Below are 14,523 nucleotides of genomic sequence, written 5' to 3' on the forward strand. Positions count from 1 at the left end.
ATTTAAATATTTTAATTTTATATTCAAAGAACAACATAAGAATAACTTCTAGTTTCAGTTCAGGATAATGTGTAATATTATTGAATAGGAGAACACTATAATGTTTTACAGAAACTAACATTTTTGTTTTTATGTTCTTTACATTAGCCAAACAACTGCCTCCTGAATGAAATAAAACAAATGCTGCATTTTTTATTTTATAATAGTTACTATTATTTTTCTATAATTAGGTGTGGTGCATGACAATTTGGACTGCTCTCATATTCTTGATTCTGTACATTTTTCCACTGCAACCAAACTACTGGAGGTATTGGCTTTATTTATTATATTTATTACATTTACTCCAGGGAATTTAGAATAGTCCCTCCCTAGTTTATTCATGCAAACAAATCTCATGCAGCAAGACTGAGAGATGGTATTGTTTCTGCTTCTTATTAATACATTTCTCTATTGGTTCATTAGATACAGCTATATTCTTCCTTGATAAATCTCATATGGTTATATAAAATTGTCCAGTGCAATATCAATTCCTACAGGTGAATTCTGGAGAACTCCAAAAGAGCCTTACAAACCATTCCATCATCATCCGAGGGGAAAGTGTTTCTATGCCCCTAAGCGTGGCTCAAGCAGCTGATATGAGAGATGCCTTTGTCAAGGTAGAGACCAGCACTGTTTTGTCAGTTATGTTTCTCTGAGGATATGTTTGTTTTCAAAGCTTAAGAATAGAAACCCAAGATATTTTGTTTCCAGAAGGCACCCCTGTTAGTCGAGGGTTCTTCCACCCAATCACTGACCCCCAAAATGTTGTGTGAACACAAGGGAACAGTGCTGCTCTTATATTAACCTCCATGTGATGAAATAGATTATGGTCCATAAAAGCTTACTATGTTACCAATTAATTAATATTCAAGGATCTTCAAGACTTTTAGTGTCATCATGTCAGTGATTCCTATATTTCTGTTTGAATTGTTAAAAAACATGTGTCTCAAATAGCCTTGTGCTTCAGAGCTATGTAGACCAGAGGAAAGAGATTCAGTTGTCTCTGCTTAGCCACTACTTCTGTCCTTTGAGGTGTAACATTATCTTGATGTTAGTGGAACTATTTACTGCATAAAATCTAACTCTGATCAATGTATCACACCCATCCACCTCTTTGTGATGTATACTATGCCTCCTGGAGGTGCTGTTTATGCTACTTTCATAGAGCTGAAAGCAGCATTTGATTTAATCCCTCATGAGAGATTGTGGCTAGCAGCTTCCTCCATTGTTTGCTGGCTTTTGTAACTACTTATAGGTAGTCCTCACTTAACAACCACTAGTTCAGCAACTGTTCAAAGTTATGATGGTGCTGAATGAGACTTCTGACCAGTCCTTGTAATAGCGGCCATTTCAGTGTCCCCGCAGTCACGTGATTGCCATTTGCGACTTTCACTGCCAGCTTCCGACAAGCAAAGTCAATGGGGAAGCTGGCAGGAGGTTGCAAATCATGATCATATGATGTTTTGCTTAATGACTCTGTGGGATTCACTTAACAGCAGCAACTGGAACTGCCACAACTGCCATCATAAGTTGGCACAGTCACATGATGTTGGACTTTATGACCACATTGCTTAGTGATGGAGTTGCTGGTCTCAATTACCGTTGTTAAGAGAGAACTACCTGTATGATATTGCATGAAGGGACTGCAATGCAGATCAAATAGTGGAAAATTGACTGACCCTATTCCAACTTCTAAGGGAATTAAACAGGGATGTATCCTGCTCTCTCTGTTATTCAATTTTTACATCAATAATATTGTTCAGGCCCTTAGGAAAGCTGAATTTCATCCTCCTCAGGCACGTAAACCAATCTCTATTCTGCTATATGCTGGTAATGCTGTAATATTGTAAGTAGAGCTATGACACAACCTTCATGCGTCAGCATCCTACTGCCAATGTGAAATGCTAGAAATCAACCACATGAAAACCAAGGAGCTTGTATTCACCAAGCAGGGTGGTATATTCACCACACCCATATTTGGAAGATCAATAACAACCAAAGCTACCACATTGAGCAGTACCTCAGTGGTGCTATTGGGTATATACAATGGTATTGCCTACCAAGAGCATTTGTGTATTTGCTCAGACTTTAGTAACTGAGAGGATAGTACTCATGCTTCTGAACTGTCTTATTTGCCATTTTTGGAGAACAGAGTTAATGTTGCCTCTAATTACAACCTTTTTAGACTGCTCTCATATGGTAATCATGTGCTACCTACTAAATGGCCAGTCTCCAGAACTGTAGTCAAATTTTGTACCATTGCTATGACAATTAGAAGTTTCTGGACCTGATTGCTTCTCCAGGTGTGTCTAGTGCAGGCATGAATGGGCTTTTATTGTATAACTGTGTAATACATTTTTAACCTCTGTGTGTTGAGTTTATGAATGTATATTTTAATAAATGTTGTGAAAAAAACCTAACTTTCCTTTATTCCTTTTCCAACCCCTAGGGGATCTATGGGCTCCTCTTCATCTGGATAGTGAATAAGATCAATGCGGCAATTTGCAGTCCTCCTTCTCCAGATGAGGAAAATATGTGCAAGTCCATTGGGCTACTGGACATATTTGGCTTTGAAAACTTTAACACTAACAGGTATATTCCAGTTTTATTTCTTCGAGAAATTTTAAGGAAATAGCATTTCAGGATTGATTTTTAATGCTATTGACCAAAAAAACATAATTGGTAGCACTAAATAGATTCTTTGTAGTAGGAAAAAATGGATAAAGCCATGGGGAACCCAGAAGGTTATAAATAAGAGGTGTCTAATAGAATGCATTTCTGTTATTTTCCATAAAATTACATAAATCAGATAGAGCTTTTGTGTATTTACTTACTTACCTTACTTTATAACTCACCTTTCTGTTCATTCTGGACATTTAGTCTGAATAAAAGACCAATCTGAACATACTTTCAGTCATAATTGGGTTCTGATATTAGTATTGATGATTAATTAATTTGTGATGACAATTAATTTCACTCAGAGATGACAGGTTATTGTATATGCATCACACTGAAATATACAGGGTGTACCAAAAGTTAGGCCCAATAGATAATTTATTATATAAATTACATTCAATGTTCAAATTGGTTGTCATTTTCTTCTAAACACTTCCTTACTTGTTTTTGACACATGACCTTTGAACATTACTAAGTACAGTACAGTAATATTTTCTTTGAAAAAAAAATTAGTAAAACATATTATAATTGGCCTAGGGGGCCTGGCTTTTGGTATACCCTGTGTATTCCCATTGGACAAGCACATGCTAATGTGATGATGATGATGATGACGACAACGACAAAGTAGTCACCTTCTGGGGGAGATGGGCAGCATATAAATTTAATAAATAAATAATAAAATAAAACAATGCTGCATTGAAATATCTGCAAGAAATACTACTTCTTGTTGGAACCACAAAACAGACAAAGTAGTAGAAAATGAAGCTAAAGTGCTCTGGGACTTTAGAATTCAAACAGACAAGCACCTGCCACATAATACCCCAGACTTAACAACTGTTGATAAGAAAGACAAAAAAGTCTGGATAGTAGACATTGCAATACCTGGAGTCAGCAGAACAGAAGGGAAAGAACTAGAGAAAAATCACAAAATACAAAGATCTGCAAATAGAAATAGAACGACTGTGGCAAAAGAAAGCAAAGACAGTAGCAATAGTAATAGGCGCCTTAGGTGCACACCCAAAACATCTGGAGTACCACTTGAAGACCATCGGCATTGACAGAATCAACACCAGTCAATTGCAAAAGGCAACTTTACTTGGAACAGCTTGCATCCTATGACAATACCTTTAACAACCTACGATGATACATCCTACAACGATAGATACCTCAAACAACATCTGCCTATCCCAGGTCCTTGGGAAGGACTTGATAGGTGGATAAAAATGCCAAATCCTAAAACCCTAAACATATGGCTGATTGTGTGACCAACCATCATCATCATCATCATCATCATCATCATCATCATCATCATCATCCCTTCTTTATAGCAAATGGCATGTTAAAATACTGCAACTATCTAGATCGGGTTACGTTTAGAACTGGCTAATTAGTCTTACAAGAGAAATATCAAGCAAAGGTTTCCAGACCTGGGCTGCAAACCTCTTTAACAACCATTAGATGGGAGCAAAGAGATACAGAAAACTTTTCCTTTCTGCTGCCATCTAGAGCAGTGTTTCTCAAACTTGGCAACATGGCTGGCTGGAGAATTCTGGGAGTTGAAGTTCACACATCTTAAAGTTGCCAAGTTTGAGAAAGGTTGATCTAGAGCCTTCAGCTATCATCCAGAGTTTTGCAGCCTAGATCTGGTAGTCCAATTTTAACCAATGGTTGCTGGCCAGAAGTAAAAGGAATTGAGAGCCAAAACATCTGGATGATATCAGATTGTGGAAGTCTGAATTACTGGCCATCATAGCAATATTAGTACTCATTGATATCTAGTATTGTCCAAGAGTCAAACTTACAAATGGAGCAGTTGTGAAATACACAGTATATATTATGCTATTATTTATTATAATTTAATTCATGCAATATCAGTTGTTACTGTGTATCACTGATATCATAGCTTTTTTGGAGGACCCCTGGCATGTTATATTTCTATTTATTTATTTAGTTGTTTTTTAATTTCTTGGGGGGGGAGGGCATTTAAAACATATTTCAATAAAAACTGTCCCTGCAGTTTTGAGCAGTTTTGCATCAACTTTGCCAATGAGCATCTCCAGCAATTCTTTGTAGTCCACATCTTCAAACTGGAGCAGGAGGAATACTTAGCTGAGCAAATCACCTGGAACCATATTGACTTCAAGGATAACTGTACCACTTTGGAAGTAATCGTATTGAAACCCATGAACATTGTTTCACTCATTGATGAGGAAAGCAGATTTCCTAAAGTAAGTGTCATTTTTCTTTAGGCTTCTGCAGGGAGTAAAACTACTGATTGTTGGGTGTTATAGCAAATAGCCTATATTTTAATGAAAATACTGATTATTTTGTGTATAGTTATATATTTTTCATTTTCATAGGCTACCAATAGAACAGAAGTCATCTGCTTTTCAAAATTCTGAAAGAGAAGTAAAACTGTCATCCCATCTTCCTTTTGTGTTCTAAATAGTGGCTTGTTCTAAACAAAGCAATCTTTTATTTTAATTTGACTACTTTTAACTTTGTTTCTAGATTCTGTTCTTTCTTCCCACCTTCGTGCCATAGAAGAGTGACATACATTTGTACTATACTATAGTCAAATTTCCCTTAGGACAAAACAGATCTTTTCTCACCAAAATCAGAATCAGTCCAGTCCTCTTCTTTTTTTTTGGCATTTGGAAAAAAATGTCTTTTCATATATGCCTGACCTATAAGCCTAGCAATTTTGAACTCTACACTCTGCAGCTTGATTACTTGCTTTAAACAACTGGAGCAATTTGCCAGGTTGTAGGGAATCTTTTTAGGTAGCTCTGGCTGGAATCTTCCAGCTCATCCATAATTAGCAGAGTGTTCAGGTGTGAGTAGGACCAAGTCTATGGCTGCATGTATTTGCTCAGGAGTGAGGAATGAATTTTCCGTCACCATAATTAATAAAAGAGATGATACTTTCCTTTTGAACCCACCGCACCTCGTTATAGATCAGATTTGGCCCTTGTTACTTTTATCACAAGTTTGTTATTATTGGATTTGCTCATTTTTTGCACATTAGTACAAACAGGCCGAATTCATTTTGCTTCAACTCACGTTGTATTTGAATGTTCCCAGGGGACAGACACTACTATGCTAAACAAAATCAACTTGCACCATGGCAGAAGCAAAATCTACATTCCTCCAAGGAATGTCCATGACACAGTTTTTGGTATTAACCATTTTGCTGGTGCTGTTTATTATCAATCAAAAGGTAAGTTTCAGTTATTCTTCCATTGGTTAAGAGATTCTACTTTTTTTGTTCCAGGATCAATACCAATAGAGTGATGATCCGACTATAAACAGTTTTATTCATTATTACTTAAGTCACTTGCCCACTAATGACTTAGAGCATCTTCATAGCATTATCAAGCAATTGTTAAAGTGTTGTAAACCTGATCTGAGTATTGTTATTTTGGCACAATGATGGCTAGATGTTCTAGCAAATGCAAGAAACTCAGGGCTGTTCCTCACTTGCTCCCATGCCCCAGCAACCTCTTTTTTCTGCCGTGTCCTCATGACATTTCCTTTGTCTCATCACCAGCCCATATCAGAAAGAGCGCAAAATTGCCCTTAACTGTTCTGGTTTTAAAATAGGTTTTCCCTCTGCCCTCCGTAACTTTATCTGCAAATAGGATCTGGCTTATTTCACTGAATATCTGGTTGTTGATGAGGGCAGGTTGCAGAATCTGCCTAGCTTCTATTGGCCTCTTGAGGCTGCTGTGGGCATTTCTCTTCCTTCTGATTGCTGGCTGTTGTCTTTCAGTGCTGGTGTGGCTTGGGATGCAGAACAGACTGGTTACCTGCATTCCATCTGCCTGTGTAGTGCATGCCTGGCACTTTCTGTAGTGCTTGTCAGGTCATATGCAGGCTTCTTAAAAACATTAAAAACATTAAAACATTAAAAACCTTTAAAAAGAGTGCCAGTCTCTGTGTTGCACAGAAAATTGATTTAAGCTAGAAAGAAGAGCTGATTTTATGCCAGCTGCGTGTTGCTGCTTCTCTTGTTTTACAGGAGCTTCAGCTCAAAGGGGTTTTGGGTAGTTGTACTTCTTCCTGGTTTTATTGCTTGTATTAATCATGCAAGTATCTCATACAACTGCAGTTTCTAGACCCTCTTTTTGTGCAATGCACCAGAGTTACTTATATCTTCCTTGGTGTGGGGGGGAAGGCAGGGGCCATTTTGGCTGCTCTGCTCAGGTTTTGGCAGCATGAGATGCTATGAGGCTTCATGCCAGACACAACAATAAATCTCGACTCTCCAGACGCTTAACTCCATATTTAGGAACCTGCTTATGGCAGAAGCTGACAGACATCATATGGTTAGATAAGCTTCTTTATTGTAGTTCAGAAAGAAGCCATATAGAGATGGAAAATCTGCTTTCTGCAGTACACAGAAATCAAAGTCTTTCCACATATGTATGTATGTATGAATGTCTCAGTCCCATGATTTACATTTTTGGCCTTTTTCTCCTGTCCTTTTGATTGAGTGGAAATTTGCTCTCTTTTTGGCCTTGACATTGAAAGGTACTCGATCAATGTTTACATTATGGTTCAGTCTCATCTGGGAATTTGTCAGGTAACAGGTGTGGAATAGAGGCTGGTCAGAACAAGAACATTAAGAGCACTCCGTGCCACTTCACCCTGTACCCCTCCTCCCCCACCTGCTATTAGTAGATTGTTACATGATGGGTGGTCAAACTCACCTGCCGCATCCCATGTTAGGGAGAGTGATTGGTGGTTGTTTTTTCATTGACAGATATTTGGTGAGAGTGGAAACAAAGCCAGGGGAATCCATCAATTTTTTCCCTCAACTTGGTCCACAATAAGTGAGGGCAGAACCATTTGCAAGGCTTGTTACTGTGGCAGAATATGTGTTGGTGAGGGGATGGGCAACACAACTTATGTTAGTAGACTTTTCTTTTCTGCTATCAGTGACTAATAACTAGCATTTCCAACCTGCCCATGAGAAAGAGCCCTAAAACTCTTTTAACTGCAGAGAATCGGTTTAAATAGAGTGGTGAAAACTAGCTATTTATGTGAGGAAAAGCCTTGACCTAATAAACTAAACATGAAAATGCAATTAACATCAAATGGAAAGAATACACCTTATTGTATTTCTTCCCCACAGGTTTCCTTGAGAAAAATCGTGACATGCTTAGTTCAGACATAATGCAACTTGTTCATTCATCTGAAAACAAATTCCTCAAAGAGATCTTTCAGGTGGACACAGGCATGCATGTGCTGTCTTTTGGCCATGGGACCATTAAGCGTCTTGGAAAGGATTCCTTGAAGGTTAGACTTATGAATGGAAGACACTTTCTACTCCCACTTTCTTAGTAAATTCTGATGGACTTATGTATCAGATTTAAGCCAACTCCTATTCAGGGCATAAGTTAAGGTCTCTGGTTCCCAAAGCAAACCTTTCAGATGATAGGATGACAGTACCCACGTGCTGAGTCTCCAACACTATCCCTAGGCTCCAGCAAATGAGGGCAAGTGGGAAAAAGGGAAAAGAAGGATTACACAATCAGTTTTTCCTTGTTCTACCTGAACACCAGGTAGGTTTCCCTTCAGCTTTTCACCCAAAGTTTCATCCAAAGTATCCTCTCCCCCTTCCTTTCAGAATACCGGTGTGCGTGACTTTCCTCACTTCTTATCTTATTCATGTATATACCTAGGAAACACCAAAAAAAAATCATTCTGGGACAAACAGGAACAACCTAGAATAATTAGAAACAAAAATAGACCCAAACATATTGTGTCCCACTGCCTCTGCTCCTTGAGAAATCCCCTGTGCTCTCATACCTCCACCTACCAGAAGCAGGTAAAAAAAACAAACAAAACAGATGTTGATCTCCCTTCCAGGATCAGATTTTTGCATTTCTCATATTTCTGGTTGAAATGTACTTTAAAGTGTGTTACCAGTCATCCCTTTCTTCTGGATCATTTTCTTCTCACAGAGCCAAGCAGGTAAACAGGAACCTGCTGGTAGAGACATGGACTCCCTTCTTTTCCTAGAAGGTCCTGTAGGGAAACATCCTCTAACTCCCCTAGTTTTTCAATATAGTTCACCTTTTATTGGACATCAGGCAGCAAACTCTGTATCTCTCCGTAGCTCGAAGACATCCTGGGTAAGGAAAACATGTGAGAAAGGAATATTAGCGTTGGTGACACTTTGGGACATAGGATGCATGGGATTGTGGCCATTCCCATTGTAGAGCTGCAGATTTGTACAGTTTGCTTATCTTGGCTATTATGAAATCCTTTTCTGTCATTCTGTAGAGAATAAGAATCTCTTGACAGAGATAGGCCAGATCCATTTCCGAAGCTATAAGAAGGAAAACATGGCTTAAGTGCAAAACAAGAAGGAAGCATGCACAAAAGACATATTCCTAATTTATATGAGTTTAAGGGGGCTGGGGGAGTAAAGTACCATCAGACTTGCAAGACACTATTACTATAGCCAAAATTAATAAAAATAGTTTTAGTCTTCGTGTGGAGTTGATTTCTTTGGTTTGGTCTACATAGTGGGGCTGACAGATGCCTCTTGTAAGATGATGTAATAACATAGTATTTTATATTTCACAAAATTCAGGGAGAAATAATATTTATCTTTCTGCAGCACCTTCTCATGTATTTATCTTCCTTAGATTTGGATTGTCATATGATTCTTGCTGACAAATGGAATAAACGAATACACTTTCTCCTTTTTATTTCTTTCTTTCCTAACTTAGTTACTTTTCTAATCCAGCAACTGTTCATATCACATATCCAAAGTATATGAGTTTCTGTTTGTTAAATATCACCTCAAAGTAAATTAAAACTTAAGTCCAGGACTCATTGTTTTTCTTGCAATATTGGTACTCGTAGTCCGTGGTACTCCAAATCCACAATTTAAAGGTGTCTTTCTTCTGTTTTTTCTTAGTGTCCAAACTTCATGGCTGTACATTACCATGCTTTAAATATTCTGATCTTTGAAATATCCTTATACTTCATGATATTGTCTAATTTTGCCATTGCCTTTGTTCCTGGTATAAATCCTGTATTTACTTTCCATCACACCATCCATTTTCTGGGCCCAAGAAAACACTATCTATCACCTTCACTTCTCCACTGTCAGTTGTGAGTTCACTAAATTCGCAGGTTAAGATTATCTTCTAAATATTTAACATTAACTCAGATTTTTCACTTTCCACTTTTACTTGCTTGCTTCTTATTTTCAGCTAACAAAGTGATGTCATCTGCATATCTCAATGTTTTGACTGCAATTTTAATTCCAGCTGCGATCTCTTTCAACCCTGCCACAATATAATCAAATCAATATGGGGACAATATACATCCTTGTCTCACTCCATTCCCTTTTGTGAATCACTCTGATTCTCCAAATTCAGTCCTTACAGTAGCTTTTTCATAGTAAAGATTCCTCAGAAAAAAAGCTTCCAATAGCCTTCACATTCCAGTATGATCTACACAAAGGCTTTGATGTAGGCAATGAAGCAAACAAATACATTCTCTTGATCTCTCCAATATTGGTCTAATTTTATATCAGAGCGTATGTCCCTCTGCCTTTCCTGAAGGCTGCTTATTCATTCGGCATTTCTTTATTTGTGTATGGCTCTTTTCTTTGTACCATCTTAAAACAAAGCCTTGCCTGTGTGAATAATAAGTTCAATGGTTTGGTACTTAGTGTATTCTCTTGCATTTCGTATATTCAGTATAGGTGTATAAACCAAACTTTTCCAATCTTTAAGCAACCTTGCTCCATATTTGTAGGCTCTCTTAGTAATTTAGTTGCCTCTTCTCCTGCAGCTTTAAACAATGTAGTGCTATTTTCTTCGTACTTTGTGCTTTCCTGTTTGACAACTCATCTATTGCCAGTCATACTTCTCTGTCTAGTGAAGTCATTTCCTGAATGTATCCTGTCTCTTCAAATATTTCTGTTACTCTATAATCACACCCATAAAGAGTTTCAGTATAGCCTTGCCACGTTCCTTTAATCTCATTTGCTCTTCCAGATTTCTTCCATGAATGCCTGTTTGAATATTCCAATCTTAGGTGTAAATTACAGTGACCATATTTTCGCGGAAAAAATAAAGGGGGCAAACCTGAAAAGGGGGCAAATGTGAAAGAGGTTCATAAGGATAAAAACAAGTTAATTGTTTATGTTTATAACTTTGCTTTACAAAGGAAAATGCCATCTGGCCTGGGGATCAGAGAGTGGTGTAGAGCCCATTAAATGGTTGTACTGTTCATGAATTATTGTGCTCTCCTGATGAATGTATAGCATGGTTTAATGGTTTTAAAGTTTTGTACTGTTTGTATGGTTGTTTTATTTTGTGTTTTTGGCATTATTTGTAAGCTGACCAGAGTCACAAATGTGAGATGGCTGGCTATATAAATTGAATTAATTAATTAATTAATTCAAGAGCAAAACCAAGCAAATAGATAATTAAATTAAATAAATCTGAAGAACAGCTTTCTGAAATAAAGGACTGTCCTTTATAATAAAGGGCATATGGTCACTGTAGTATAAATTCACATGAGATTTTTTGTTCTTCTTAAAAAGATACATAGTTTCTTTTTCTTATTAAGATACCTTCCTTTGTCCTTTCTGGCTTGCAAGTTGTTCAAGACTTTTGTTATATCTTTCCCTATCATGACAGTTTATTCTACAAACCACTTGGATTTTTTTCAACTTTGAAATTTTAGGATTTTTTTTTCCAGTTGCTTTTCATAATACGGGTTTACTTCTCTCTTCTCTTTTACATAAGTTAGACTACTGAGTCTCTTCCTAACACTGATATTATATTCTGACTGTTCCCCAGACCATATCTTGTTAGCACCTCTACCCTCCTTAATTTTCCAAATATGATCCATATGTGTGTGTGTGTGTACACACACACACATAATGTATAACATTATATGTTATACATTCAGTGATCTGCATATATAGAGTCTTTGTTTATGTTACTTGAAACAGACACAGACGATAAATAGAGAATTATTTTTGCAAAACTCCGTTAAACTAGCTTCTGCAGTGTGCGTATTCAGGTTCAATTTACCTGTCACCTAATTTGCTTTATGGTTTTGGGAGGGCATTTGTTCAAGGAAAATTGTAAGATTGCAGAATTATTGGTAAGATCCAGTAATCTGCAAAGCTGTATACTGCAAAGCTGAAATTTGTGCTGCTCCTTTCTCCTTTGATCAATTACATGGCATTCGCTGTGAGATATAGTGGACAAACATCAAGCTTGTAAGAAACAAAAGCAAAGAAAGAAATAGGGCAGCCCTAAAGCTGTATTCACTAGCAAAGCATCTAGAACACATTACGTGGAAATGTTGTTTCATGAAAGGCAGAAAAAAGCTTTCTTACATGCATGTATATCAGGTTCATTCTGAGCTCCTTTCAATACTGAGCAAAACGTGAGCTATTGGTTTTTTAAACTTGCAAAGTAAATATGTGGAGAATAGCTCTGTATATCTGCATTCAACCACCTAGGTCCCATTTTTTTTCTCTCTCAAGAATACACAGCGTTGCTGTAAATTGTTTGCTGGTGCTAATTTGACATTTATGCCATTTCTGTACTTACTCTCCTCAGGGATCAGATTCTGCCAAACGCTTGCCTACACTAGGGGGGCAGTTCAAGCAGTCTTTGGAGCAGTTGATGAAAATCCTGAGTAGCTGTCAGCCTTATTTTATCCGCTGCCTCAAACCCAATGACCAAAAGAAACCTATGGTAAGCTTTCATTATACTCCTCATATGTCATGTCCTGTGGTTTCTGGGGGAAAACTAATTCATGTTGTAGGAATTATGTAATTGCTTTATCATGTACTTCTTAGGTGTTTAACAGTTTCCAGAAGAGGTAGCCATGTTAGTCTGTGCACCAAAAACAACCAGAAGGTGTCTTGTAACAACTTCTTTTAGTCCAGTATTTTTCAAACTTGGCAACTTTAAGATGTGTGGACTTCAACTCCCAGAATTCCCCAGCATGCTGGCTGGGGAATTCTGGGAATTGAAGTCTACACATCTTAAAGTTGCCAAGTTTGAAGAACACTGTTTTAGCCTAATCATTAGTAGAATATATTCCACTATTAATTTTTTCTCATATAAAGGATATTACCACATGAAAATATGTATCATAAAAATTGCAAATTGAAGTAAGTAAAATTTTAATAAGTTTATTCTGAACTTGGAGCTTTCTTGGTTAGTTTAAGTTGGATATGATAGCATCGTCAAATGTACCGTGTCCAGAAGAAAAGCAATGCTGAAAACCTCCCTTTTCTTGTTTTCACTGGGCTCTTCATACAAATTGTAAATTATTTTCAAAGGAGCAGTCAAATTTTTTAGAAGTTTCCAGACAGGGGAAACAATTGACTTTACTTCATTTTCCTTTACTTTTGATGAGTACTTGTAGTGCCTTCATAAGTGGCAGCATCTAGCTGAGGTTGGCTGATCTCAAAAAGACTTGGTTAATACTCAGAGGGGAGACTACCAACAGCAGGGCTATAGGCCAGACTGGGGGGTGGAAAAATGGCAGCAATGAACTACTGCCATATTGCTGCCAAGAAAATAACACGGATGAATTGATAAAATCATCAGAAGTCAAATTTGATGCAAAGGAAGCTTTATTTCAGAGCTGTGCTTCATCCTCAGTTTCTCAGGTGGTTTACCTATACATAGACCTACCTGAAAATATGACTAAAAAAACAACAACAACCCAAAATCATATCTTTCATTAAGTCAACTCTGGGTTTCATCCATTAAAGAGGAATACGCTTTTGTAATGTTCATGCCCAGGATGCTTCTGTGGTAAATTTGGCGTTTCTCTTACTTTCAGCAATTTGATAGAGAACTCTGTATCCGACAGCTGCGCTACTCTGGCATGATGGAAACCATCCGGATTAGGAAAGCTGGCTATCCAATTCGCTATAGTTTTGCAGATTTCTTTCACAGATACAGAGTCCTACAGCCAGTGTCAGCTGGAGAACAGGTATCCTCTTATATACTACAAAGATTGCTTATTGTTTTAGATTATTTTTTTATTTTGATAATAAAGCGTGTTGATCTGTTCTAAAATCTGTTCTTAAAGCATTTATTACAAGTGCAGCATCAGTATCCATAGTAAATTCTATAAATATTCTTAGTTATCCTAGCAGTTTATTTTATTTTTGTTAAACAGTAATTATTAAACATTATGAAGTAACTGAATAACATAAATCTGTAATGTATAGGAAAAATAGTAATTCCTAACATTGGAAAACCTTAGATAATTTAACAATTAATATGTGAATTAACAAGGCTTCTTCAATCAGCATGTTAGAAAAGATTGCAGATAAAGTTAGAATAATGAAAAATTAGAGGAAGGAACCACAGTTCTACCAAATTTGGGCAGGTGTTACATGTAACTAGTAATTTATTTTATGTTTTAATGGTACACGGTGATATCTCATTTCTCATGTTACTGTATGGGATATTACTTGAAAATAGAGAGAAAAAAAATATTAAAAAGCACTATCTAAATATGGCCAAAGTTTGAAAAGCCAGTTGTATTTCTCATGTAGCCTTTGTATTTTTAGCCTAAATTAAATGTGATCATTGTTTTCCAATCCAGCTGAAATATGATGTTCGCCAATGTTGCATTTGCATCTGTAAGAGCGTAATGGGAAAAGATGATGAATGGAAAGTTGGCAAAACCAAAGTTTTTCTGAAAGTAAGTTACACAGTTACACATGCAGATGCTTTTCATGTCTAACTGTGCAGACCTATGTCTGTTTCCTAAGAAGCAAATCCAATCAGT

The 14,523-nt window shown here is 37.0% G+C and overlaps 1 protein-coding gene across 2 annotated transcripts in view; it reads left to right on the top strand.

The window, feature by feature from the left end:
* The window catches only part of MYO7B (myosin VIIB), a 70,197-nt gene that overhangs the window by 13,104 nt on the left and 42,570 nt on the right, over window positions 1-14,523 (top strand). For both annotated transcript variants that reach the window (XM_015890415.3, XM_025175375.2), the window contains exons 10-18: window positions 231-307; window positions 537-656; window positions 2,489-2,631; window positions 4,733-4,943; window positions 5,800-5,935; window positions 7,853-8,016; window positions 12,324-12,461; window positions 13,564-13,716; window positions 14,338-14,436. In XM_015890415.3, the coding sequence (XP_015745901.1) occupies window positions 231-307; window positions 537-656; window positions 2,489-2,631; window positions 4,733-4,943; window positions 5,800-5,935; window positions 7,853-8,016; window positions 12,324-12,461; window positions 13,564-13,716; window positions 14,338-14,436 (1,241 nt within the window). The remainder of the gene's footprint in view (window positions 1-230; window positions 308-536; window positions 657-2,488; window positions 2,632-4,732; window positions 4,944-5,799; window positions 5,936-7,852; window positions 8,017-12,323; window positions 12,462-13,563; window positions 13,717-14,337; window positions 14,437-14,523) is intronic.

The sequence above is a fragment of the Python bivittatus genome, unplaced genomic scaffold (assembly GCF_059951505.1).
Source record: "Python bivittatus isolate LINGU-HERP-01145 unplaced genomic scaffold, Pbiv_v1 ctg000980_np1212, whole genome shotgun sequence".
Taxonomy (NCBI): domain Eukaryota; kingdom Metazoa; phylum Chordata; class Lepidosauria; order Squamata; family Pythonidae; genus Python; species Python bivittatus.